Here is a 27,553-nt window from a genome sequence, read left to right as displayed (position 1 = left end):
TCCGAGTTGTGCCGGGCGAGGCGGCGCGAGTGCCGCTGGGATATGTAGTCTGCCTGGGCGGGCCGGTTCATTGGTGGCGCGTTGCCCGGCGCCGCCCGGGAACTACAGCCGGCGGAAGCGGCGGAGCGCGCGCCGGGATGGCGGCCCCCTTGGTGCTGGTGGTGTTGGCAGCCGTGACGGTGCGCGCCGCGCTGTACCGCTCCAGCCTTGCCGCCTTCATCGCCGAGCGGGTCGAGGTGGCGTCCCCGCTAAACGCCTGGAAGCGAGGTGAGGCCTGGCGAGCCCGGGCCGGGGCGCCGCTGGCCGGGCTGAGCCCCGCGGGGGCGGCGCGGAGGAGCCAGGGCGGCGGGACCCCCCGAGCCGGGCGGACAGGGCCTGACCCCGGCCGGGCACCGGGCTGGAAGCGGCCCCGCAGGTGGGGTGGGGCAGGGCCGGGCCGGGCCGGGCCGTGCTCGCCCGGGCCCGAACCAGAGCTGCACGAAAGGGCCCTGGGCGGCTGTGGCCGGGAGGAGCCCGTGGGAGCCGGAGCTCGGCGGCTCCGGGGGGCGGGAGGGCCGCGGGGGTGGGGGAGGAGGACAAGGAGCCAGGACGGTTCACAGCTGGCCGGAGACACCGGGGGTGTCCCACGTGTACACAGACGGGAGCCTGACCCGCCCAGCACAGCGTGCGGCTCCATCGGCCGAGCCCGTTCCGCTGTCCCTGCACTGGCACCGTGTCGCGGTGAGAATGCCACTGCCCCCTCCTCACTTGCCTTGCTCAGCTGATGTCCCGACACGTTACCAGCGATGCACATTCTCTTCTGAAGGCTGAGTGAGGTACAGGGTAACTGGGGCTTTTCATTGACGTTCAAATGTGTATCATCTGAGTCTGTTAGGAACCTTAATTTATTTTAATGATGTCCTTTTGGTATCCAGTTATTATGCAGGTAAAAATATTTGCAGTTTTGGGGTGGAAAAGAGTGGCCAGAAGTAATAAAGGTCAAAAATACAAGTGTATTTGATGACCTGAAGCCTCTGCTTCACAATATGTAGCACTTTATGCTTCCTGTGCTATTGACTCTTTCTAAATATTACCTTACAGCATCAAGGTAGGTGTCTAGATAGTAAAGGGGAAAAGTAGGATCATCTTGAAAAGTCTGGGTTGTCACCATAGAGGAAGTTAGTGGCAGCTAGAATCTATTTCTCTAGCATGTCGCTGAACTGAGCACCTCTTGTGTTTTCTTGCAGTGTCCTGCCTGTTTCCCTCTGAGCAAATGGGCCCATTTCCTTTCACTGCATACTGCTCAATACCAGGGAACCTCTGTGCTCAGGAGGGTGGAGATTCTATGGAAAAGCACACACATGCATTGCAGGGCAAGCTGTAACTCCATGAGCACAAAGGAGCTGAATTAAGGCTGTAAAATGGCAGGAAGTTTCAACAAGAGATAAAGCTTTTAGCTTTGCCTGGCAATATGTGTTCATTTCTATTCTTCCCTTGTAATTTTGGATGTTTGAGGCCTCTCTGCATCGAATGAGGCAAAACAATTTGAAATCTATATTATGTTGTGGTTGTTCTCTTGGAATTAAGTATTTCTGTAGTGTAGATGCCATATATTACCTAATAGGTGACTCAAAAGGAGGAGATGCCATGCATGTGATTTACATAGAGCTAAATGCAAAAGATTTTGTCTAGAACAATTTTGGCTGAAACAAATCAATAGGTGGTGAGTGCCCATGCAGGAATGTGCATGGTAGAGCTGGGGGTGAATCTGTTCTGGCTGGCTGTTGGCTCTGGGAGGTTTGGTGTCACCCATTCTGTGTGAGATTCTTAGAGTGTCAGAGTATTTTAAAAACTTCAGTTTTCCCATCTCTCACTTCCCACATTACAGGGTTCTAATCCAGGTGTTTTGTCTGTTTCAGTGGTCGAAGGATTAGCTCTGCTGGATTTAGGGGTCTCGCCATACTCTGGAGCTATTTTTCATGAGGTTGGTTTGCATGCTTGGTTTTAAATGTGATATTCCATTGGCAGAGGTCTTAGTTTGGCTGCTGGGGGCCTGTTTCATCCCAGAGTCTGCAGAGTACCTGAAGTTGTCTGGTTTGTCTGAGCAGTGGTTATGCAGTGACCAGCATGAGGAAATCCAGGTAATCCAGTGAATTCCCTGTGCAGGGGCAGGCAGTGTCGTATTTGTTACTGCATAAAGAAACTCTGAGACAGGGGAACTCTGTGATACAAAGTCAAATACGCTGTTCACATCCAGTTGTTTCTGTCAGCACAAGCTGGAGCAGGGATGGTGTCGCTGTGAGTCTGATAGGATTTACTGGGTATCAGCACCTGGAGTCTCTGCATTTGCACAAATTCCAGTACTAGCACAAGTAGGCAGTTTATTTATTCCTCATCTTGGAAACACCTCATTCCTACAAAAGCACTTAAGCACCTGTGGGGCTTTGTGCCCTTGAATGGCCTTACTGATATGAAGGTACACTCAAGCATAGTGTCACCTGGGGTGAAGCACGCACTTGGTGTCCTCTGCAAAGTGGATTATTTTCAATAAATTCTACTTCTTTAGGCAGAATTTCTCCCAGATTGTGAAATATTTCCCCATGCTTATTTAGGCCATCACATTTTTTTGAAGTTTTTAAAAATAAATTTATTTTCTCACAGTGAAGACTGAATTTGCAGCATGTAAATATTGTCCTTCCAGAATAAGCTTTTGTGTGATGGGAATAATTCAGAAACATGCTTTTCCTCTTACCTTAGAAGGGTAAAACTCTAGGAGTAAGAGGATGATAGGATTGTAATAATCCTACTGCTTTATGTTTTTAATATGCTTTCTTTTTGCATTATAAAAGACACATTAAACAGAAGGGGAACCAGCTATGTAGGAAGTCTTTCAAACAAACCTACAGACAACCTGAAAAATAGATTTTCTAGGAAAAAAATTACTTTCTAAAGCTGGTCTTTGTATGCTTTCTATTGTAAGTCTACCACTATTGTAATAGAATTGAAAAGCTGGAGTAGAATACAATTTTCAGAGTTGATAGTGTCTTTTATAAAGTGCATTGAGGACTTTGCAAGGTAAAAGACCAGTGAGTATACTCTGAAATACCAGAGTTGGAGAATAGGCCAAAGAAAATTACCTTTGGCAGTGTCTTGTAGAACTGCTTAACTCTTGCAGTTTGTCTCATCAAGTCACCAGTATTTCCTCTGGGTAGTATTTGATATGGATTTCCCTTTTGCTCTCTTTCAGACCCCACTGATAATCTATCTCTTTCACTTCCTGATTGAATATGCTGAACTGGTGTTCATGGTAAGTGCTTATGGAAAGCTTCTCCTGAAAGGTCCCATTCAGGGAAATGCTGACTATGACTTTCTTTTCAGTCCTTCAGCCTCCCTGGAGCTCAGATTCCTGCTGAGCTCACTTTTAACCAGAAAGGCAGCTTTGCCTATACAAACCCACGTTCAGGTTTTTCCCTTCTTGTACATACGTATTCCTTCTTTTTTGTGAGTTCTTGCTTAGATAAGTATCCCCACACAGGCATAGGAATTCTTATTTCAAATTTCAAACGTTCTCTTATAGGTAACAAAATGCTTCGTCCCCCCAGCTTAATGCCTACTCTGCTGTTTCTCACCATTCCCTACACTGCTGTTTGTCTGCCAAACCCCAGACCTGCAAGGAGCACAGATGGGTTCATCCCCCAAATATCTCTTGTAAATTGTTCTCCAAGTTCTGCACAGTTTAGGACAGAAGTCCTGTTGCTGGCTGCACATAGCACCCAGTGGAGCCTCTGTGCCCAGGTCCCTGCCAGGCAGGGCTTGTGCAGAGCCAGCAGCTGTTTGCTCTGCACTGCTGCAGGGCAGTCTGGGGCAGCTCAGGGCACTGTCACACTGCTCTGGTGGCCAGGTGGCTTTAACCAAGCTGGGCACTGTCCCAGTGTTGCTGTGCTCTCCCTACATCAGTGATTCTCTCTATTACACTCATGTGCTGCTCTCCACAAACAATTTCTTTCCTCTTAATTCCCCATTCTCTTGTTTTGTGAATATACATTTTTTGATACTGCTCATGCCTTCAAGGTGAAGTGATGGTGTGTAAGAGCACTGTACAAATCAGCCTTTCAGGATTTTTAAAGTTTGTGTTTTGTTCCCCTGAGCTGAGTCACAAATGTTAAATGCTTGGTCAGCATTAAACAGAGCTCCTCTTAAATGCTGATCAATATATTTTTCTCCATTTCTTTATTTTTCTCACAATCAGTCTGTCCTTTGCTTTCTTAGATAACTGATGTGCTAACTGCTGTTGCCCTTTACTTGGCAATCCAAGACTTCAACAAAGTTGTGGTAAGCTGACTTCCCAGTGTTGCTGGTCCTCTTCTCCCAGCAAATATAATTATCTTGGGCCAAAGAAAAGATGTGCCAGAGGATGTGGTGTCAAGTCCTTGTTTCAGTAAATCTGGTCATATTATAATGACAAACAGGACTGAATGTAGTAGATAACTGAGGCATTTTAAATTTTGTTGTGGTGCTATCACACTGTCTGTAGCTACACACTGAGTGGTGATCACAGCAGTGTACAATTTTCTACAGCCTGGGTGTTACACCTTGGAGTGGGTTTCTTTGCACACAGCATGAGGTAATATACAGACTAGAAATGTGTAAGGAAGGAGTGAAACCTTCCAGCAGTTCTGAGGTGACGTAGATCATTCTTGTGAGCGTGAGGAAAGTCTGACATCAAATACTACTTGTTCCCTTCAAATTACAAGGATGTGTATTTGGAGGTGAGTGATTCCTCCCAGCTCTCAAATAACATTTCGTTAAGCAGTGCTTTGCAGTTCAAGGGGGGTGGGGATTAGCTATCAACCTCAGCAGGGAGACTACATTTTCTACAGCATCTCTGTGGCCTCCCACCCAGCTATGTGCTTGTTCCTTGTCTTCTGACTTTGAGGTTAAGGAAATAACTCAGGATAGAACTGCAGGCATGTAAGAATTCCACAACTTTGGTTGTTGAGAATTTACTGCTAGCATCTCTGTCCTTTTGTCTCACCATAACATAATTCAGTCAGTTCATATTTCAGATTTCTCTTTTGTCTCTATAGAGAGCCTCTAAAACAAAAGAGATTAAAGAGATATTTGTCTTAGAAGTATCCATCATTAAAACAACAAACACTGCATACATATGGGGCTTGGGGTTTCAGGGCCTTGTGTGTTGAGCACTGAATTTATAAAGTTAGTTTTTCATTAGAGATCTGGAGAGGTGTTAGGAAGATTGAGTATTGGGCTCTAGTGTGGTGAATTCACTGGTGGCTGTGTCAAGACGTAGATGCAAGTAATTAAGGAAGTTTAAACAAATAAAAATTATCTGCTTCCTCCTGACTCTCACTTCAGTTGTTGAGTATTTGGGAAACAATGGGGGTTTTTTGTTCTCTACAACTCCTCAAATAAAATAAGTTTTAGCTCACACCAGGAACTTGAATATGCTCCACAGTAATAGAAACCCTAGGTAACTGGCTGAGTAATATGAAATAGAATTACACAAGTAGTACAGAATAATGACTTTCCTCTTCTGACAGTCTTTGATTATTCCCTCTTGTTCAGTTCAAAAAGCAAAAGCTCCTAATAGAACTGGATAAATATGCACCAGATGTGGCTGAACTCATCCAGACACCCATGGAGATGCACTACATCCCCCTCAAGGTAGCACTATTGTAAGTATTGCTCCTGTAGACTGCAGTGGGCTGCTTTGGTTCCTCAGCTCCCTTTGGGGTTTTTTTGTCTCATTTGTGCCTTCAAAAACTGTTGAAAGTTGAGTTTCTTTCCTGCAAAAATTCTGAATTTCATATTGGCCCTGAAAGTGAAAAGCAGATGCATGTGCTTGTTGCCAGCAAGTAAATTCACTCAGGCCCTTTGAGATGGGCTCAGCAGCATAAGGTCATTATCTGGGTAACAAGAATGTTTTGTCAACACAGATCACATTCCCATTTATTTTGCCTGTATGATAATGTTATCAAAATTGATCCTATGCCTTCCAAACGGTGTCTTTTCTGAAAAGTTAGGAGAATTTTTCAGCAGCTGGACAGAATATCTGAATGTGTGCTGAATATTACAACTTGAATATCCCAAATTGCTTATAACAGTTAAAAGATATCTACGTGTTGTCATTTTATTAGTTTCATGTCTCGGTCTTCTTCTGTACATGAAACATATTTTTTTTCATTTCAGAAGGCTGCAACTAAACTAACATACAAACAAGGTGCCTACTGTTACAGATTTTTTTTTTAATTGCTATTTGGACACAAAGAAATTATCCAAATTGTTCTGTATCAGAGAGTTCTCCATTAGATAAATTGCCATTTTTTCTTATTTTCAGTTTTTCAAGTGGCACATTCCCCATGACCAGAAGTGGGTAAATTGCAGACTGTTTTGCACATTGCCACAGCAAAGTTTGCATTAAATTATACTTGTCCTGCTGTAGGCTGCCTTCTGGAAACGCTGGAAAGACAGACTGGGACTCAAACATTGGAAAATATAAGGAGAGAATTACAAAATCATCAGCCCTGTCTACTGACACTGATGAGCAATTTAGTTATTGGCAAGGCTGATTAGTACATGATCATACCTATTGTATTGGCAGTCCTCCAAACCTTTTTCTTTGCTCTGAACCTATAAAAGAGACTGTTGTAATTCTTATTTCCAAAAGGAGCTGGCATCCTTGCAAACTGGAGTGTGGCTGAACTCTGGAACATAAAGTCATTAAGAGTTTTTCTCTAATTCCAATTAAAATGTGCCAGTCTTGCATATCTGGCTGGGTTTGTGCTCAAATCGTGCCATGGTGAGCATAAAGGCTTGCTCTGCCACAGCAGGAGACTGGTTGGGTTGTGGGAAAATCTGCTTATGTCTCAGATTTGTTTCTATCATGTTTTCTTTTTATTCTTCTTCAGAAGTAGTAGGTGTGAGTAACAGAAAAAGTTTCCTTTGGACCCAGTAATCCTAGATGTGACTGAAAAAATGTACAATGCTTCTGCAAAGCAAGGAACATTTGTGGTAGTCATTTTCTAGGCCAGAACTTGCATTTTGGACATCTTCCCAATGTCTCACCTCTGTAGTGGGCTCCCTGTGGCCCCTGTGTCCAAGTCTGCAATCCAGAGGTCTGGTTTTTGCTTCAGATTGAGGAACCTGTTCAGCTGAATTAATTTGCTGATTAGAGGATCCCATCAAATGTAAATAAACAAAAAGAAAAGGCAAAGTGCATATTTTTTTTTCTTTGAACATCTCTTTAATTAGGTGCTCCTTTGAATGTAACCTGAACTTTGCTCTTTTTCAGCTACCTGTTAAACCCCTACACTGTGATGTCTTGTGTGGCAAAGTCCACCTGCACCATCAACAACTCTGTCATTGCATTCTTCATTTTAGCTACAATAAAAGGTAACACAGTGAAGAAAAAAGAGTTCTTTATGACTTTCTAAAAATATTAGAAATGTAGCAAAAAATAAATCACGGGGCAACTTTACAGATACAATTGCTACAAAGATCTCAGTGAATAATGGTACTAACAGGACTGGAACAAGGTCCAAGTTCTGCATGAATTTGTGAGATCAAGAGACTTCATAGTCAGGTGAAAACTGATTTTCACCTCAGTGTACCTGAGGGTTTACTCTAAAAACTGACTCCTTTGCCTGGTTGGCTTCAAATAGTTTTCTGTTCAGGAAGAAACACGTTTGTGCATTGCAAAACATAAGAGCTCTGTTGCTTTTCTTTTGTATGTGAATATGCACTTAAGTGTAATACACAATTTATTTTTAAAGTTTATCATTGAACTTCTATTAAAAAGCAAGCATTTGCCTACAGCTATTATTTGGCTTTCACTTACAGTTGTAAACATGGTTTGAAATTAATTAATTGAGCTTTGGGGAAGCAGAAGCAGTAACCAAAGACCCAAACCAGTGGAGTAGATTATGTCAGAATCATTGTTTCATTCATTTTGTGCATGATGACAGCTTTCTGTTTCTTCTGTGACTCCACAGTGCTAAAATCTTCTAGCCTTTATGATTTGTAATAGTCACCAAAGTTTTAAGGAGCTCTTTGCTGGATAGTCTGCTCTTTTGTCTCTAGCAGGGCCCAGATCCTGGCACTACAAAAAAAAAAATCTGATATAGATAGTTTTTATCAGTGTTTCCAAAAGAAAGTTTTCCTATAATTATTTGTTAATTGAGTCAGGAGGTGTTTTAATTTAAAAGCATTTGCAGTAGCAAACAAATGGGGTCTATTTAATTAACATGATTTTGAACTGTTTAGTTAACATGATTTTGAACTGTTCACTGATACCCTGAGACCAAAATTTGGTTATAGATGGAAATGTAGTGACTGTCTCGTGGTTTGTCCCTGACTAGGAGTGTGGCAGTCTGGGGTTTAAGAAGGGGGCAAAGAAGATACCAGGTTATGACTGTGATTTCTGTGAGTCACTTCTTTAGATCTGTGCAGAACTGAACACTGGATAAAATACAGGATAGGGAGGTTTCTGTCAGGAGAGTGTATTGGAGGGAGAAGAGGCTCATCACCAGGTAGCCCTGTATTTTCCCTTTCAAAGGAGGAAGCCATGAGGAGCTCTCTGAGTGTTGGCTGTCAGCAGGGTGACAGCTGGTTCAATGCACTGAGTCAGGGCTCTTGCTGTCTGAAATCTATTTTTACAGGGGACTTCCATCAAGTCTGTAGCTATAACCAAGCTACTGCACTGGGTGCTTGTATTTCTGTCGTTCAACCTGAGATGTTTTGGACATTATTTTCATTATTGGTAGTTGAGAAATGTGAGTGCACAACACTGAGACACCTCTTATAAAGCTACCCCAATAAAAATGTTCATATTTATAAGATCATTTGGAAAAGCTGTGCCAGTTTTTTCTATGCCTCAGTTTTGGTATCAATAAAGCAGAGCTAATGCTTCAGCTGCAGACTTTGCCTGCACACAGCTTTGCTGAGGCTGCAACACATTCTGGTGATGAGCTTATCCAGCAAGCCCAGCATGGCAGTTCTTACATACAGATATAACTTAAGGGAATGCATTCCTATGCATTAACAGCAGCCACTATGGGCTTTATATAGAGTGAATGATATGAATCTCTTTCTGTGTGTGAATGACAGGAGATATAAACCAGACAGTGGTTTTCTTATGGAGTAATTAATTTTCCATTCATGTCATTAACAAGAGGACTCCCTGCAGGATACATTCTGCTAAAAACTCCTTTATGTTGTGTCCTGGTATTTCTGAATCCCCTGCAGAGGGTTATGAGTTTTCTCCCATTTGGACTTCCTGTTTGTATGGCTGTTTATACTAAAAGTTCCTTATAATTTTTTTTTTTTTTTTCTTTGCAGGCAGTGCCTTCCTCAGTGCTGTGTTTCTGGCCTTAGCAACATACCAGTCACTCTACCCTCTCACACTCTTTGCTCCAGCACTGCTTTACCTTCTACAGGTAGGTGATTTCTAACTCTTGGTACCTGTTCTTGTAGCTGTGCAGGGACAGTCTTGGGGAGGGGAGTCAGACAAGTGCAGAGTTTCAGAAAAAGTGACTCTTCTCAAGCCATGACAGGTTTGAACCCTGAATGGAAATGTCTGTGTTTGGAAAGAAGGGAGCAGAAGTTCCTGCAGAACTGGGTGGTGTTTAGTTTGCCCAAAATAAGTGCAGTTCTTTGTGTTGTGTGAGCAGCAATGAGGGGCTCAGAGCCAGAGGAGTTCAGAAATGCTGGTTTGGGGTTTAATGGCAGAAGGCATGTTCTGGAAAGTGGCTGGTTGTCCTTTCACCCTCTCCATTAACAAGACCCTGAATCCCACCAGGGTTGCCCTTGCTAATTTTATCCTGCTATGGCAGCAAAGTGAGGTTGTGATGCCAGCAGAGGCTCAGCTCACTTCACTACCACTTTGTGATAATGTTTAATATTTGAAATTACTATAATTCTGAAATGCTGCTGTGCATTTCACCAGTCTTTTTTTGTTGCTTCTGATGGTGTTTTTATAGCTTGTCTTTACTTGAGTAGCATGTTCTCAAATCTCTGAGCTTCCAGACAGAATGAGAGTCAGTTCTAATTAATTTTCTTTCTCTGACTATCTGACATGAATGTCTCTTACTTTTTTTCAGAATTTTTATTATTATTAGTCTTTGCAAGAGAACAACTGCAGAGTCAGTGTTGCTTTTTCAGTTTGATGATTTTTAGGAGAATTTATATCTTCAATGTTTTAGTCTCGTTTGTTGTCTTTTAACTTTGGTCAAAGTAAATTGGGAGTGAAGTGCAAGCATTGTACTTTGAATTCACAAACAATAAGTGCTTTGATATGTGATTGGCTAATTTGCAACTTTTAAGGGCAGTCATGCCAGTGTGAGCCCTTTTATCTAAATTTGTGAATGAACTTTCCTGTATTCTTTGTACAGAATTAAATCACTTTTCTCCTGTTCTTTTCAATCTGTCCTGCCAAAATTTTTGGTAATGTTGCTTACATTGTCCCAGCAAGTTAAATTAAACCCACTCCAGCTGAGAAAACCCAGTGAGGTTTACACAGAGCCCACAACAGTTAGGGCAGGTTATCTGCACATCTCCTGCCACTGCAAACCCCAGGGCCAAATGGAAAAGCCACATCACTGACCTGGAGCTCCAGAGTGCTGAGCAATTGCCAAAGTGTTGGCCCCTGTATATATTTGTGTATATTTGTACACAGGCAGTCTGGGGACCTGATGGAGTGAAATATCCCTGTCATGACATGTTGACTTCTGACAAGGACATGTGGCAATGACAGGACTTTGTCTGAGGAAGCCAGCTTTCAGAGAGGCTCCTTTGTGCTGAGGAACACATTTTTCCTGATTTCAGCAGAGCAGGAGTGCCAGGCCATGTGGGGGTACCACACAGTGGGGGTACCACACAGTGGGGGTTCTGGATGCAGTGGGGTCATGAAGGAGAAGGCAGGCACCAGTGCAGTATTGCAAACATCTGAGGTACCAGTGCAGCTGTGAGCAGGGCTGTGTAAATCTTACACCTGTGTGTGTGCTCACAGGAGGGATTCACTGCAAGCAGAAATGACCAGCTTTGCAACTGTATTTTCAAACACAGCTCTGGGAATACATGCAATGTGTGGGACTTAATTTGCCACAGTGAAGAACAAGAAGCAAATTGTACTTGAAAGCTGCTCCTTCAAGTGCCATAGTGCAATGCTTTCTTTCATAAATTTAAAATTATGTTCTGAGCACTCATGCTTTCTTGTGGCTCTCCACCTGATGAGGTGCTTCTGTTTCTCTTTCAGCGTCAGTTCATACCTATCAAACTGAAAAGCAAGAGTTTCTGGCTCTACACCATGCAGTATGCATCCCTGTACCTGTGCAGCCTGGTAGTGATCATCTGCCTCTCCTTCTTCCTGCTCAACTCCTGGGATTTTATCCCATCTGTTTATGGGTTTATGTAAGTATAAGGATTCTTACTGATGGTTTTCTGTTGGGCCCCACCTTTCCCACCCAGGTTGTTTCTTGCCCATCACTTACAGGTCTGTGCTTGGCCCAGGAAGTGTGGGGTCTGTGATTTACTGACAATGCAATAAAAGAAAGAATATGTGGGGGGAAGCAGCCATTAGCCACCTCCAATTTCTGTTAAATAAATAATAGCAAAAATTAAAGGCAGGAGCCGTTTTCCACTGATTGGAAATGAATTTGATTGTTGAGCTACCGTGGCTCTGAAATATTCCTCTCTGGAGAAGTGTCTGCTTGAAATGGTTTCAGTCCTGCTGTAACATCAGGAAGAATTCCTCAGCAGGGTTTCAACTTGCTCCCCACACTTTCATCCATTTGGTTTCTCTTTCATGGATTTACAATTTAGGTCCTACATCCAGTAGCATACAATGATTAATTAATGCAACAGAAGCAGGGTAGTGAAGAACAATCACTAAAAAATTTACTGTGACTATCTTTTCAAATTTCAGCCTTTCTGTTCCAGACCTGACACCCAATATTGGCCTTTTCTGGTACTTCTTTGCAGAGATGTTTGAACACTTTAGTCTTTTCTTCGTATGTGTGTTTCAAATCAATGTGTTCTTCTACACCATTCCCTTGGCAATAAAGTTAAAGTAAGTATAACTGTGTTTCTCTGCTACTTTTTTTACTCTTAAGTTATCCAGTGGAAGCTTCTAAGGCTGAACTTGGATGTTTTATCTACAAGCCTGAAAAAGATTTTTAACAGGGCCTGTCCTCCTCATTTCCCATAGTTTCAGATCTGTTCCTCTTAAACAGAGTGACTTGGTCTCTGCAGTGGAACGCTGTGTTGCAAGCACTAACAGAGGCAGCAGAAATGGAGGCTGTGCAGTGCCAACATAAAGCACTGTAGTCAGAAAGCAAGAACTGGATGGAACTTCCAGCTCGTCATTGTCAGAAAAAAAAGTGGAAACTTGGGGACTTCCCTATCTCAGTCATTGATTTCTTTCTGATGAAAACACCACCTAAGACACCTGGATTCCCAGTGAGCTTGTCCTTTGGCTTGCACTGGATAGATCAGGTGTACTGGAGGGATAACCATGGGCTTTGGGCTTCTCCAGATTGCAATCAGAGGGTAGGTGCTAATTGCTTCTGGTGCATAAGGCAGAGATGGGGAAGCACAGTGCAGGTGACCAATGTGCAGGTGTAAATGTGCACTGAGGGAAACCCAAAGGTGCTGGGTGAGGGCTGTGGCAGATGTGCCTCCCCTGACCCTGCTGCTCTGCAGAGCAGCTCTGTCTACCCCACCTAGCATTCAGAGCCTAGCATGGAGAGAACAGGGTTGCAGGAGCCTCTTTGAGCCTGTCCTGTAGCACATCTGTGCCCTTGGTGATATTTGTTTGCAGTTTCCAGAGGCACTACTGCATTCTCTTAGCCTTTGTTTGTTTTCCCTTCCAGGGAACACCCTGTATTCTTCATGTTTGTCCAGCTCGCCATCATTTCTATCTTCAAGTCCTATCCCACAGTGGGAGATGTTGCACTGTACATGGCCTTCCTTCCAGTCTGGAGCCACCTTTACAGATGTAAGTTCTTTGTGCTTGATTATTATTTATCTGGAATTGAAAAGTGCCTGCCAAATAATTAAATTACATGGTCATCACTAAACCAAACCAGACCAAGTTCATAGGCTCTCATGGGCTCCATGGGGTGTCTAGAAGGAGGCTGGATTTTGGAGGTTTTTTCCTCTGGTGATACAGTCCTTAACATTTCTTAAGGACTTAGGTTGAAATTGGTCAAGGAGGGAATTTTCACTTGTAGTGTATCTTCCCACTCTCTCCAACTTGTTCTGAAGTTCATCTTTTTTGTAAGAACCTTTTGCAGTACTACATCCTCCAGATGCTTCTCTCCCATTTAAGGCTGTGTAATTTGAACAGTGCTTCTGCAATTGGTGAGTCCCCCAGCCTTAAAGTGCTGGATCTTGCAGTTGTGCTTTGTTTTGCATCTGCTTGTTTGCTTAGATTTGAAAGTAACCGAATTACTTGAAGCAATTTTCCAGTCTTTCTTAAATGCTTCAAAAAGACTCTCTTTAGCTCTTGAAATCACCAGAGAGCTTCCTGTGGATTCTCAGGTTCAGTCTGTAGAACCTGCTTCCATGGGGAGATTTGGAAGTGTTGTGTTTTTCCTGGTGTTTCTTGCTTAAACCAACTGCTTTGACCAACCCTGCCCAGCTGTCCAGGCCTTTCACTGCAACCTTCTCCAAGCCAGGCCAAGTGAGTTCATGGACAGCTCACCTGCCTGTTGTAGGAGACACAATCAGGAGTCAGGAGACCTGGAGACCATCTGCTCTGTAGGTGTCAGACTCAGCTGAGGCCAAAGCAGCTGTGATCAAACAGGGCAGGAATCCACAGGCTGGCCCTGAGCACATCACAGCTGTAGCAGGTGATGAACTTCTGAAAGTCCTTGCTCAGTGTAGTTCAGTTCCACATTCCAAACTCCCACCCCGCAGTGTGTGAACAGACCTACTGAACAAGAAGTTTAAAATAGGTGGGAAGAGGTTTGGATGTGACAATGCTCTCAAAACATCATCTCCCCTCAAGTGCAGAGTGATGGGCATGGGCTGAGCTGCAGCCAAGCACAGCAGCAAAAGTGTCAGGATGGATTTGAGCACTGCTGCCAAAGGACAGACATAAGCACTTCACAGAAAACAAAGCCTCTCCTGGTCTGGCTGTTCCCAGCTCTTTTAGACAAAGTTGTGCTTGGTTTTTGTCCACCTGACACATACTCAGGCAGACTGCTGGATTCTTGCACCTCTCGATGTCATGTGTCTGTCAGTGCATTTGGCCTGTACGAGTTTCTTCCTTTTATGGTGCTTTCATTTCCTTTCCACCTCCCAAGAAAGTATCTTTTCCTATAACCCACAGATTCATTTTTTCCTTTGTCATTACCTTGATGAGGCAAGGGATTAAAGTGCTCTGCTCTCCAAATTAGGCTGCTGTTTACTGTAGTTTTGATACCAAAAAGCCAAAGTCATCCAAGCAATAGTGGAAGCAGGACCTAGAGGGAAAGAGCTACAAATGGGGATTTCACACTGCAACAAAGGCAGAAGTATTTATTTTCAAGGGAAATACAGTGGATTTCTTATAACCACTACCCAGGAAAGCAACTTGTGGAAGGCTATTGGAGGGAAGTATGTCTTGGCAAGTGCCTCTCACCCTCTGCACACACCCTAAACACCATTGCTGGTTGTGTGACCATGACTGCTCAATGATACATCATTTTAACAGCTGGTTTTCTTTTACAGTCCTCCGGAACATCTTCATCCTGTCATGTGTGCTCATTTTCTGCTCCTTCCTGTTCCCTGTTCTGTGGCATCTATGGATTTATGCAGGAAGTGCCAACTCCAATTTTTATTATGCCATCACGTTGACTTTCAACATAGGGCAGGTCAGTAGAGTGAGGTGAATGAAGCTGCACTGTGGGCAGGCTGCTGGATGGGGTGGCCTGTCAGCAGCAGAGAATCCTGAGGATGGGGCTGGCTCTCTGCATCCTGTGTGGTCCTGCCTAGCAGCTTCCCAGCTCTCCTCCTGGATTCTGCTTGTTCCTCAACCCCTGGCACACTAATGGGAAAGAGTTCTTGTGGTATTTGAGCTGTGGCTTAACAATCCAGCCTGGCTGACTGCAGGTTCTGTGCTCTGTTGCTGATGGCCAAGGAAAAGTGTGGCAGGACCAAGCACAAGTGAATGGAGAAGGGGAAGAGGGGAAATGGGAAAACCTCAGGGCAGTAGCAGTGGGGCCAGAAAACAAATAATGAGATCTGCCTGTGCACAAGGACATGACACCAGTTTTTGTGAGATGTGGCAGCACGCACAGGGTCCCAGTGATGCTAGGACTTCCCTCCCTGCCTTTGCTGAGGCCATTCTGTATACATGACTTCCACTGGCCTTAGGGAAAGCAGAGCTTAGCACCCCTGAAAGGTGGAACACTGTACACAGGTGCTACAACCTTTTGTAAGTCCTTCCTTTTGTCTGTGCTGCTTGTCATGTACCTGAGCCCTGGGGCAGTTTGGCGTGTGGGTGAGCAGAACGTTCATTTCATGTTAAAGTTGCCTTTATTTTGAATGTGCCTCAGCCATTTATGCTTGTCTGCTCCTCCTAAAGCCAGGGGAACACTTACCAGGGGCAGAAAATTACCTACTCTTACTCTTGATTAATGGGGAAAATACTCATTTGGTAAAAGCCAAAGAGACTGCAAGGGTGAGAGGGAGAATAGACATTCTGTTAAGAGGAGCTGATAGGAAATTGGGGGTGGTTTATTACATGTCCTGCTATGGAATGAAAAGGGTAGTAAAACTTTATTTATAAATAGGAGGTGTTGATATTCTAAGAGAATTTTATTTCCTACCTGAGAAAGTCATAGCAGATCCTGCAAGGTCTTGTGCTCTGTGTAAATTCAGGTAGCAAAAGTCTCTTGTCTGATTTCCTTGTGAGAAAGACCTAGCCCTCATCCCCACCCAACTCAGCTCTTCCTTTTCCCATTTAGATATCTGCAGAGAAGCTTAGTTAAAGGTAAAATCACCTGCACTGACAGAGCCTGTCAGCAGTTCCATGAAGCAAGTAGATCATGGCTGTTGCCCTCTCCCTAGGTCTGTTTTCTTTCACACTTTCTCCCCTGACCTTAGCAGTCTGCAGCTCTGTTTCTCTTTCCCCTGCTCTCCACCTGATCCTTCATCCCCTCCTGTCCTGCCATTGAGCCATGCAGCAGCTGCTGTGTTTTTCTGTGCTGTATTGCACAGTAACCCAGGCAGGCTCCAGCTGTCCCTCCCTCTGTGCCCTTAGCACTGCCACGTACTTCAGGTGACATAGTGCCAAAGGGGTGCTTTGAGTAGCATCTGCACATTAGGACACAAGGGTGACACGGGCTGGCACTGAAAAGGCTTTCCACTCCAGTTACCTGCTTCTGTTTCCACATGGAGGAGGAGAGCAGTCCTGCGGGAAGGTCACTCTGCAAGGGGCTAAGTGACAAATGGCACTACTGAGCCAGCAGGTCCCTGCCACAGCCCAGTCTGCCCCAGCAGTGGCAGCTTCCCAAGGTGGCAGCTTTAGAAACTCCTGTCACCCATTCCTGTAATCTCCAGGCCTCCAGGTGTGGTGACAGTCCCACCATGTGCCTCAGTACAACCAAAGGTGTCCTGGCTTGGGGCAGAGTGGCTGGAAAGTGCCCAGTGGGAAGGGCCCTGGGGGTGCTGGCTGACAGCAGCTGAACATAAGCCAGGTGTGCCCAGTGGGCAAGAGGCCAATGACACCTGACCTGTACCAGGTGTGGTGTGGCTGCAGGACCAGGGCAGTGACTGTGCCCCTGTGCTGGGCACTGCTGAGGCACCTCAAGGGTTGTGTCTGTCTCTGGGTGCCTCCGTTCAGGAAGGACATTACAGGGCTGGAACATGTCCAGAGAAGGGAACTGAGCCCCAAGAGCAGCTGATGGAGCTGGGGGGGGTCAGCCTAGAGAAAAGGAGACTCAGTGGGGACCTTCTCACTCTGCAACTCCCTGATAGGAGAGTGCAGCTGGGGGGCTCTGCTCCCAGGGAACAGGATGAGAGGAAACAGCCTCAAGCCTTTGCCAGGGGAGGTTCAGGTTGGACATTAGGAGGAATTTCTTACAGAAAACATGGTCAGGCATTGGAAGGGGCTGCCCAGGGAGGTGGTGGAGTCCCACCCCTGGAGGTGTCCAAGGAATGCCTGGATGCAGCACTCAGTGCTCTGGGCTGGGTGACATGGTGGGGCATCAGTCAAGGGTTGGACTTGGTGATCTCAGAGGTCTTTTCCAGCTAAAATGACCCTGTGATTCTGGGACAGCACTTGGATAGAAGGAGTTCTGTGGGTACAGCTGAGATGTCAGTGCAGCTGTGGCACAGCTGGACCTGCCATTGTCAGACATTTTGGCCAGTTTATGGAGCTACTGTATGTGAGTCTCCCTTGGCTTAACATGGCAGGGGGATGGACAAGGTGTTCCCAAGGTCCAGCAGCATGTGCTGAATAGCCCAGGAGCTGCTTAACCCCCAATAGTCTGTCACCAACACATGTCCCTCTTTATTCCTTGCTCTGAAACCCCACTGATGTGTCTGAACATCTCACTCCACAGATCCTGCTCATCTCAGATTATTTCTATGCCTTCCTCCGGCGGGAATACTACCTCACTCACGGACTCCACTTGACAAGGCAGGATGGGACAGAGGCCATGCTGGTTTTGAAATAAGGACTGAACCACCACTTCCTGGGACATGGGCCACTCTGAGGAACATGCAAAGCTTGGGGTACATGGGGTGGGTGGGGAAGGTTCCCTGAATGAGGTCTGACTTTGGGAATGGTATCTACTGAAAGAAAGGGCTGAGGTTCTGGGAATACCCCTCTGAGCTGTGGGCTCAGCACAGACTGTCAGAGCTGCAGTGCCTCCCCCCTCAGCTGTGCTTTTCACTGCGACCTCAGCCATCAGCTCTGGGCAGTCCAGCAGGAATGAGAGTGACTGAACTAAACCCAGGGCTGGAGCTCAGACCATGAACTATTTTCCACCACTGTTTCTTGGAGATGTTTGCTTCTCCAGGGATGTTCCCCTTCACTGCTTTGACCAGTAACGCTCCTGCTTGGCACGAGGCAGTCTCTGGTGCCCCAGCCCTGCCTGCAGATTCCATTTCATGGTGGTTCTGCTGTTGAGGGATCTGGAAGAATCCCATGTGCTCAGTCACAGTGGATGCTGCAAAAGGGTTGGGTGACCAAGGATGATGACTTTGGAGGACAGCTGGAGCTGCTGCCACATGTGGTAACCTCAGCACATAGACACAAGTAGGAACCTGAACTGGGATGGGATTGAGAGCAGGGTGGGTACCAGGTAACTGCTCTATCCCATTGGAGCAACAGCCATGCCAGGAGCTGCATAGAGGCATTGCAGGTCTCAGAAGGAGTACTACTGAGAAGATGAGCTCCCACTGTTGTGTTGCTGTTGGATGTCAAAGCCTGGCAGTGCTGGGCTCACACTGTGCTGCTGTGACCACTTGGGACAGTAGCTGGGACCAGGAGGTGTCACAATCTCCCTGTAAGACTCCAGACCAAATCCAGGAGGAGTCTTGGCCACTGCTGTTACGGAGTTGTTCCACAGCTGCTTAACACTGCTGGATGTGCACTTGTCTGTGTCACCCCTGTGCTAGTCAGTGCTGGGCTCATGGCTGTGCATGGGGGCTCCCTTGAATCAGCTCCCCTGGTCCCCCCTGCTCCTCTGTGTGCTCAGACCTGCTTACCTGGAGCTGCTGCTGCCCCCCAAATGTGACACTCTGAGGTGAAGCCACCAGCCCTGCTGCCTGTGTGGTGGCACTGAGATGTGACCAGAGTGTGACAGGTGCCTCCAGCATCACTTCTGCTCCCATGGGACATCTGAGGGCTTGGGAATGTGACATGGAAACCAAACTGCACCTGGTACCGAGCAGCTGAGAGATGGATGTGCCCAGGCAGGTGTGTGAACAGTTCTTTCTGGACAATTGAAACGTTTGCCTTACTGCAGTGCTGTCAGCGCTCTGGGGCTGCCGGCCTGGGGCAGGCCCCGTGGAGCCTCCGGCCGGCCAGGAGCAAAATAAACTGTGCGAGTTTTGAACACCTCGTGTGCTCTGTGGGTGAGAGAGGGGTGGGAGGCACTCATGGAGAGGGTGGGAGGGGATCTGAAAGCAAACGGGGGTTTGGGGGAGGGAAACTAGTGATAAAAATGGAAACGGGTCTTTGGGGCAGGCTGAAACAGGCCTGGCTTTAGGGAAGGCCAGGAACGTACAGGTAACCTGGCAGTGGTGTAAGAGAAATTGAGAGGGTGATTAACTGGAGGGAGTTGTGGGGGATGTTCATTTCACAGCCCCTCTTTCCACAAAGCCAGCAATAATCAGCCATGAGGGGGGAGATGGTGATGGGGGGTGGCTGGACTGAGCTGAGGGCTGCAGGCACTGTCCCTGTCCTGTGCAGCAGCTGGATTTGTCCCTGGGGCTGTGCCCACTCCCAGGGCCCTGGGCTGGCTCTGTCTGTGTATCCTGAAGGAGCAAGTCCCAAATTCAGGATAAGCAGTCCTGAGGAAGGTCGTGGGGTCAGCACTGGGGCAGGGGAGCAAGGGAAGAGATGAGCAGGGCCAGGAGCATGGTGGAGGGTAGGGAAGAGGAAAGGGCAGAGGTAGGGGCAGGGGCAGGGAGAATGAAGGGGTAAAGGGACAGGGCCGGGGCCGGCACAGGGTCAAGGACAGGGACGGAATCAGGGTCAAAAGTATGGAAGGGTGGGGTCAGGAGCACTGGCAGGGGTAGGGGCAGGGACAGGGATTGCCATGTCAGGCAGCTCAGGCAGGGATTGGGAGCCCTGTCCTGGCTCTTGCCCAGAGTCCCAGAGAAGTTTTTGGGGCCACCAGAACTGCCTGGTCCCCACCAAGTGTTGCCACTGACCAAATGCCAGGCACCAGAAACCCCCAAACTCGCACTGCTGTTTAAGACTGGTGGGCACAACAGAGGAGACACCCACCAGGGCTGCAGTGGGCCTGCTGGGGGGATGAGGAACAACCTAAAAATGCCTGCAGTGGGCCCAGGGCCTGGGCTGGGTGCCAAGGCCATGGTGCTGCCATGCAAGGCACACAGGAAGTCCTGGATTGGCATAAATGGAGCATTGCTGCACTTGCACCCACAGGCACACAGCCAGGCTGAGTGGTTTGGGGTTGACATCAGTGAGAAGAGGCTGCATCAGGGCACTGCACCCCGGTCTGCTGGAGCTTCTGCAGAGGCACCTGAGCCAGCGATTCTCTCCCTCCGCTGCCAGCCCCAAGCTGGCTCCCCCAGAGTGAGGGTCATGTGCCACCAGGGCCTCCTATACAGGGTTTGCACCTCCAGGTTTTGGTAGTGGGGTGGCTGGAAGAGTGGCTTCTGTGAGAGGCTGCCAGAAACTTCCCCTGTGTCTGGCAGAGCCAACTCCAGATGGCTCCAGGATGGACCCACTGCACAGATGGTGGTGACGCCTCAGGGATCAAGGATTTAAGTAGAAGAAAAGAGAAAAGTTACTGTGTAATTGCACTCGGAGAAGAGCAGAGTGAGAATATGTGATGAGCAGTCCTGCACACACCCAGGGCAGGGCTGGAGAAGGGGCTGCAGCAGATTCAGGAACCTGAGCTGAGATTCCCCTGGGATTCCATGGGCAAGCCCTGCAGCCCATGGAGGGCTCAGGGGTGCAGAGATCCACCTGCAGCCCCTAGAGGAGCCCACACCAGAGCAGGGGAAGGACTCCAACTCCTCCCCCTGAGCAAAAGCAGAAAGAGCAGGTGATGAACTGATCATAACCCCTATTCCACATTGCCCTGAACTGCTGGAGGGGAAGAGGCAGAGTTGGGAAGGAGGGAGGTGTGGGGAAGGTGTTTTTAAAGTCTTCTTTTACTTCTTATTATCCTGCTCGGATTTTTTTTTAGTAATAAATTCAATTAATATCTCTAATTCAAGTCTGTTTTGCCCTGAAGCTAATTTGATGAGGGATTTCACCCGGCCCTTAACTCATGAACATTTTGCTGTATTTTCTCTGCCCTGCCCAGCTGTGGAGGGCAATGAGAGAGGCTTTGGTGGGTGCCTGGTGTCCAGCCAGGTTCACCTCACCACAGAGGTGTTGGCAGTTGCTACAACCATTGCAATAATTGCGTTGCAAAGAGCAACTCGGCACGACCTGCCCCGGTGATGCCAAAACAAGGGCAGCCCCTGGCCTCGGGGCTCTCGGCTTGGTTCCAGGTGACAGCAGGGGTGAGAGCCACCGGCCACCAAGCCCGTGGCTCAGGGGGATGCTTGCCCACACACCCCAGCAGCAGGCAGGGGGTGCATTCTGGACCCACACGAGCCGGGACAGGCTGCTGCCATCCACACCCACCCTGTCACACCGATGGCCGGGGTGGGGCCGGCGCGGCTGAACATTAACCCCGGGGCGGTGTCCAGGGCTCCCTGGTGGCGCAGTCCCAGCCCCCCACAAACACCTGCAATGAGAGGGCTCCGAGTCCGCTACCAGCTCCTGGTAGGTCCATCGTGACACGGCAGCGAGGAGTGAGCTCTGGGGCAGCGCTGGGAGGCACCAGCCAGGCTGGACACGGGGCTGGACAGACAGAGGGCGGCTGCTCTGGAGAGAGTGAGGGGCTGGGGAGGTGAGGGGGGTGATGGGCACACATGGGACATGCCCCTGCAGCCCGCTGCAGGATCCAGGCACTCCGGGACCAGATCTCCTGCTCCCCGGGGCTGCACTCGCTCTCCCCTCTTGCCCTCTGGGCATGAGCTGCACCCATAGCCACCCTGAGCATGTGAGACACTTGTCACCAGCGGCCACCAGGACCGCGGCACATCCCCGACCCCTTCCGCGCTGCAGGGTCAGCCTGGCCGTGGGCAAAAAGGGAAAAGGCAAAGCTTCACCCTTTCTACCGGAGCTGCAGTTGCAGAAGCCTTCCCTGCCTTCTGTTCCTCCCTCTCCTCCTCCACCTCCACCCCTTCCTCCCCCTCGGCTGGCCCTACAACCCTTCAAGTTCCGTGCAGCGCTGGCACGGCCTGGCGGAGTGCCAGGGCATGGCATGGCACAGCATGGCACGGCATGGCATGGTATGGCACGGCATGGTATGACATGGCACAGCATGGTATGGTATTGTATGGCACAGCATGGCACAGCATGGTATGGTATTGTATGGCACAGCATGGCACAGCATGGTATGGTATTGTATGGCACAGCATGGCACAGCATGGCATGGCATGGCACAGCATGGCATGGCATGGCACAGCATGGCACAGCATGGCATGGCACAACATGGTACAGCATGGCATGGCATGGCATGGCACAACACCTGGACTGTCTGGAGCAGTGGGCAGCAGGGACAAGAGCTGTAGGCTTAGCCTGGTGCCCGTTCCTGGGAACATCGGGCCCCTTCTCCCAGCCCCTGGGCAGAGGACGGGATTCAGCCGGCGCTGGGCGGGTTCGGGAGCTGCTGCTCCTCAGGCTCCCAGGGGTGCTCACCTCCCGCTGCCCCAGCCCGACCAGGACGAGGAGCTGCCCGTGGAATGCGAGGACCCGGCTGGAGAGGGGCAGCGGGGCCGGGAGGGAGCCCCAGCAGCAGCTGAGGAGGAGCCCTGCAGGCTGGTGCTGAGCACAGCCAGCAGCATCCTACGGGACACGGAGATCCATGAGGTGAGGCACAGGGACCCCACCCTCCTGCTCATCTGCCCCCTGACCACTGTCCCACCAGGAATGGTCCACTGAGAGGCCAGATGGGTGACATTCCCCTGGGCCTGGGACAGTCACCTCAGTCACTTCTTGGGGAAGGATGGCTTAGGGAGCCATCTCAGAAGGGTTTGCAGGGTGAGGACGCTTGAGGGAAGTATCCCAGGACGCTGCTGGGAGGGGAGGGGGCTTGAGGAGACCCCTTTGGGAACGTTTTGAAGGGGAGGAATGCTTGGGACCACCTCCTAGAAGGATGCTCAGGTGGGTGTCTTGGGAGGCTGCTTGGAGGGATGATGTGTGGGGCCTCTCGATGAGATCTCTCACGTTTGTGCTGGGGCACGGGAGGATGCTCAGCTGGTCAGCACCGACCGAGGCCACTGTGCTCCAGCTGGGCCCCCAGCTGCCCCCGCGGCTGACACAGCAGCCCTGGCACCTGCAATACTCCACCAGGCGGGATGGATTCAGCCTGCGGACGCTGTACCGGAGCGGGGCCCGGCCGGACTCCCCGGCCCTGCTGCTCATCAGGGACACGGAGGCTCAGGTAGGGCCGTGCCCTCCCCAGCCCGGCATCACACGGGGCCTGGGCACCTCCTCGCTCCGGTGGCAGGACAGGGACACGTCCCTGTGCTGGGAGCCCCGCTGAACACCGAGCCGTGAGTTTCCCCCTTCTGCCTCCCCAGGCCTTCGGTGCCTTCTCTGCCAGCGCCATTCGCAGCAGCAGCGGCTTCTACGGCACGGGGGAGACCTTCCTCTTCTCCTTCTGCCCCGAGCTGAAGGTGTGGCTGGGGGCTGCCAGCCCTGGGGCACCCCGGGCCGGGGGCTGGCCCTGTCCCCAGTGCCAGGCCAGGCCAGGCCGGGTTGTCCCTGCGGTGCTGGGGGGATCTGGAGTGACGGGGCTGCGCTTGGCCAGACGTGGGGACCCTGCGGGCAGCAGCCCCCCAGGCTTGGCCAGGGCTGGGGTGAGAAGGCGAATCCCTGCGGTGTGCAGGGAGGGAGGCTCAGGGAAGGAACCCTCCAGCTGGGTGTCACCAGGCTCCCTCCACATGGCCGGGCAGTCGCAGCCCAGCTCTGGGCCTGCACAATGTGGAGGCAGCCACGTGTCTGGCACTTCTGGGGGCTGTGTGTGTGATGGGGCGTGGGTGGTGGCAGCTGTCCCCTGGCAGGGCCCACAGGGCTGTTGGCAGGGATGGATCAGAACCACAGGCTCGGCCAGGTCTTCTGGAGAGGTGGAACGTAGAGGTGCCCGAGCAGAGCCATCGTGGCTCAGCAGCCCCCAGCACTCAGCAGTCCCTCACAGGACAGAAACAGGAAAGGGGATGGGGACGCTGCCCCAGCCCACGGTCCCCACTGTGTGCTGTCCCCATGCAGGTGTTCCGGTGGACGGGCAGGAACAACTTCTTCGTGAAAGGGGATGTGAATCTGCTGATGGTCGGTGGGGGCAGGTAGGAACTGCACCTGCAACTTCAGTCACTCAGAGGGCACCAGCCCCCATGGCCATCAGAGCCACCATGGGAACCCAGGCTGCCCTGTGGGGCTGGGTCCAGGCATGTGCTACTGGTTTGAACCCCAAAACACTGGCTGCTGGTTGTCCAGCAGCGCTGGGCCTTTCATTCCCTAACCCTACTGCCTGCTGGAAAGGCTGCCCGCTCCCAGCCCATTCCCAGCCTGTTTCTTTCCCTCTCCCAGCCTGTTCCCAGCCCTCTCCCACAACCCACTCCCTGCCTGCAGGCACGGCGGCAGACCTGGGCCATCTCACGTCCATTTTGGGGAACAGGCAGTGATGGGGGATGGGGATGGTCACCCAGGAGGCGGCGTGGGAGGTGTCCAGCCGTGAAGGAGGCCGGTGGCAGCTGACCGTGCTCCTGGCGTGTTGGCAGCGGTAGGTTTGGGCTGTGGCTGGACAGGGACCTGCACCACGGTGGCAGCCAGCCCTGCGAGACCTTTGACAACGAGACCCTGTCACACCGGGAAGAATTCTGCATCCAGGATCTGGAAATGTGGGGTCTGGCCTGACCCAGACAAAGACACCCTATTGGAAAAGTACTAGAGAGGGGATGCTTTGGACTGATGTCTCGAGCACAGCTGCTCCCTGACAGCACCTGCAGAGCCCACAGGATGCTTCCAGCCTCACCCCCTCTTCCTTTCACCTGTTCCCAATAATATCCCGATTTAATGGGGAAAGACCAGCCGGTGGGGGCAGCGTGATCGGAAAAATCTGCAGTGGGGTCTCAAGCCTGCAGTGTTGCTGCCATGGGGTCAGGAAGCCCAGAGTGTGTGCACAGGCCCACAATGGCATAGCACAAATAACCCTAAAACTAACTCTAACCCTAGCCCAAATCCCAGCCCTAACCCTAAACCCAACCCCAACCCACCTGGCTGGGATGAGGCAGAGCTGCCCGAGAGGGAGGGCACCTGTCAGCAGGGCTGCACACAGAGAAGGAAGCTTCAACAGCACTGATTCTTGTAGGACTGAGCAAGCTCAAGCAGCTGCTGCCCCCGGGGCTGGCTGTGGCATTGCTGGTGACACCACAGTCACCATTCCTCAATAAACTCCTCCTGGCCTCATCCTTGCCCTGGAAGCATTGAATGACTCTGAACACGTGCAGGACCCATGATGGGCCAGGAGCTGTGACAGCCATGTCCTGTCCCAGCCTGGGCTGTGTGGCCAGAGCAAGAGTGGGGGGTCAGCCCAGGGCACTGCTTCAGGGAGCCATCCCCCCTCTGGCACAGCCTCTGTCACCCTGTGAGGACCAGAGCTTCCTCAAGAGGGGGTGAGCGCCCTTGCCACCCAGAGCTCCACAACCTGTTGCCTCTTGCCCAGCTGACAGGGTTTAGTCTCTCATTCCTGGAGGCTGAGCCAGCTCTCCTCCTCCTTGTCCACCAGCTCAAGCAGCAGAACCAGCCCCACAGGGGGATTCCAGGCAGGGGTGGTTCACGGGGTTCCATGGGAGGGCAAGGGCCTGTCTGGTTTGACCACTTTTGATGTATTTATTGTGGAAGCACAGCTGGATATCCAGCTGAAGTATCACCCCATGACCTCACTTTATGTCAGCTCCTGTCCCTAAATCTGCAAATCTGTGAGGTCTGGATCCCATGGAGCCCCAGCCTTCAGTGCTTTACACCCACCCAGCCCTTGAGTACCTGTGCTGAACCTCACCAGTCATTTCATTGCTGGTTCCATCTCCCATGGCCAACCTGTGCCATGTCTCCAGCAGCTGGCACTTACTCCTTGCAGCACACATCCACACAGGCTGTGAGATTCACAGAGATAAAGGTGAGCATGGATTTAACAGAACAGACAGGACAGTGCAGGGCAGGGCTCAGGCAACCTTACACTGACCAGCCCTATTTTTAACACAACTCTTTCATATCGCTCTCCTCCTCCACCTGCAGAGTGCCACTGACCCCCTCCCCTGTTCCAGACCCCCAGTGACACTTGCCTGGAGCCCCCTGCAGCCCTTCAGGGCACCCAGCACCCAGCTCAGGGTACCATGTGCCATCCAGTGCTCCCTGCTGAAAGTGGCTGCACAGCACCATTCCCCCCTGGAGACCTCACCCTTGTGTCCATCAGGACCCTTCCCTATTCCCAGCACTGACTCACCCCTCACCAACACAGAGCCCCTGACTTCAGGCCCATTTCACACTTCTGCCAGTAGCACTGGGATAGGATCTCCAGTTGGGTGAGGTTGGGGGCACTTCTGGAGGTCACCTTGCACAGCCCCTGCCCCATCAGGACCACCCAGAGCCAGCTGCCCAGGATGTGTCCAGGTGGCTTTTGAGTCTCTCCCAGGGTGGAGGCTGCATCACCTCCCTGGGCACCTGCACCAGTGCTCGGCCACCTTCCCAGTGCAGAAGTGTCTCCTGAGCTCACAGGGCCCCTCCTGTGTGTCACTTTGTGCCCGTGGCCCCTGGGGCTGTCCCTGACCCCATCCCCTCTGCAGCCCCACCCTGGGTATTTATCCCCAGGGGTGAGATGCCCTGAGCGTGCTGTGCTCCAGGCTGGGCAGTCCCAGCTCTCTCAGCCTCTCCTCATGGCAGAGATGCTCCAGCCCCTCCATCGTGGCCCATCATGGCCCTGTGCTGGGCTCTGTCCAGTCTGTCCCTGTCCCCTGTACTGGGCAGCCCAGCTCTGGGCCCAGCACTCCAGGGCTGCCTCACTGGTGTGGAGCAGAGGGAAAGGGTTCTGTACCTGCTGGTAACACTCAGCCTAAGGCAGCCCAGGACACCACTGGAACACTTGGCTGAAAGAGGAGTTGCACATTTGTCGGCTCCTGGTGAATTCCTGGATCCCTTCCTCTACACTGCCTCATGGGTGGGTGGCCTCAACACATCCTGGTGAAGGAAATGGCCCTTCCCAGATGCAGGACATTGCACTTCCTCTTGGTGATCTTCAGGAGGTTCCTGTCAGACCCCTTCTGCAGCCTGCTAAGATCCCTTTGGATGTAGCCTATCCCACTGGAGTACCAGCCACATCTCCCATCTGCAAATGTGCTGAGGGTGGACCCTGTCCACCAGTACTGGGCCTCTGCAACTGGACCCAGCACCAGCCCTGGGACAAGACTTGTGCCATTGATAACCCAGACTGAACCCAGTTCTCCAGCCAGGCTTTGGTCCAGCCCTGCCTGCTCACCCAAATCCTATCTGGCAGCTCACTGAGGCTGACCCCAGCACTGCTCTGCCCTCAGCCCACGGCACTGTCAGCACAGAAGTGTCCTGGTTGGTCAGGCATGACTTCAGCTTCCCTTCCCCTCCCCAACAGCTGGAGCAGCATCTGAAACTTCCCTGGCCCCTGGAGTGGCCATGTCCAGGGTGTGGCAGGGCCAGGTGGCTGCACAGTGCACGAGGAGTGCTGGGATCCTCCCTCAGCCCTGACCCCACTGCCCCTGAGGAGATGTGAACCAAGAACCT

At 50.3% G+C, this 27,553-nt stretch overlaps 2 protein-coding genes across 4 annotated transcripts; both read left to right on the top strand.

The window, feature by feature from the left end:
* The first annotated feature begins 101 nt into the window (after positions 1-101).
* Positions 102-19,046, top strand: PIGU (phosphatidylinositol glycan anchor biosynthesis class U). 3 transcript variants are annotated; one of them, XM_005532196.3, is made up of 12 exons: positions 102-267; positions 1,899-1,963; positions 3,227-3,286; positions 4,249-4,311; positions 5,566-5,675; positions 7,292-7,392; positions 9,337-9,434; positions 11,252-11,406; positions 11,921-12,064; positions 12,867-12,991; positions 14,710-14,852; positions 17,547-19,046. In XM_005532196.3, the coding sequence occupies exons 1-12, from the start codon at positions 138-140 to the stop codon at positions 17,658-17,660; spliced, it is 1,308 nt and encodes a 435-aa protein (XP_005532253.1). In that variant the 5' UTR covers positions 102-137; the 3' UTR covers positions 17,661-19,046. The 3 variants fall into 3 exon arrangements, with proteins under 3 accessions (XP_005532253.1, XP_087920862.1, XP_014116237.1); XM_014260762.2 differs by lacking the exon at positions 102-267 and adding an exon at positions 574-815; XM_088064736.1 differs by lacking the exon at positions 1,899-1,963 and having other exon boundaries at positions 157-267.
* A 2,285-nt stretch (positions 19,047-21,331) lies between these two features.
* On the top strand, positions 21,332-25,016 carry TLDC2 (TBC/LysM-associated domain containing 2). Its single transcript, XM_005532215.2, has 6 exons — positions 21,332-21,460; positions 22,457-22,612; positions 23,034-23,186; positions 23,326-23,421; positions 24,014-24,087; positions 24,523-25,016. The coding sequence occupies exons 1-6, from the start codon at positions 21,332-21,334 to the stop codon at positions 24,656-24,658; spliced, it is 744 nt and encodes a 247-aa protein (XP_005532272.2). The 3' UTR covers positions 24,659-25,016.
* Positions 25,017-27,553: the final 2,537 nt, after the last annotated feature.

This window comes from Pseudopodoces humilis, chromosome 19 (genome assembly GCF_049639895.1).
Source record: "Pseudopodoces humilis isolate 2021_Gansu_Grassland_sample_001 chromosome 19, ASM4963989v1, whole genome shotgun sequence".
NCBI classification, from domain to species: Eukaryota; Metazoa; Chordata; class Aves; order Passeriformes; family Paridae; genus Pseudopodoces; species Pseudopodoces humilis.
This window is presented reverse-complemented; position numbering and strand designations above follow the sequence as displayed.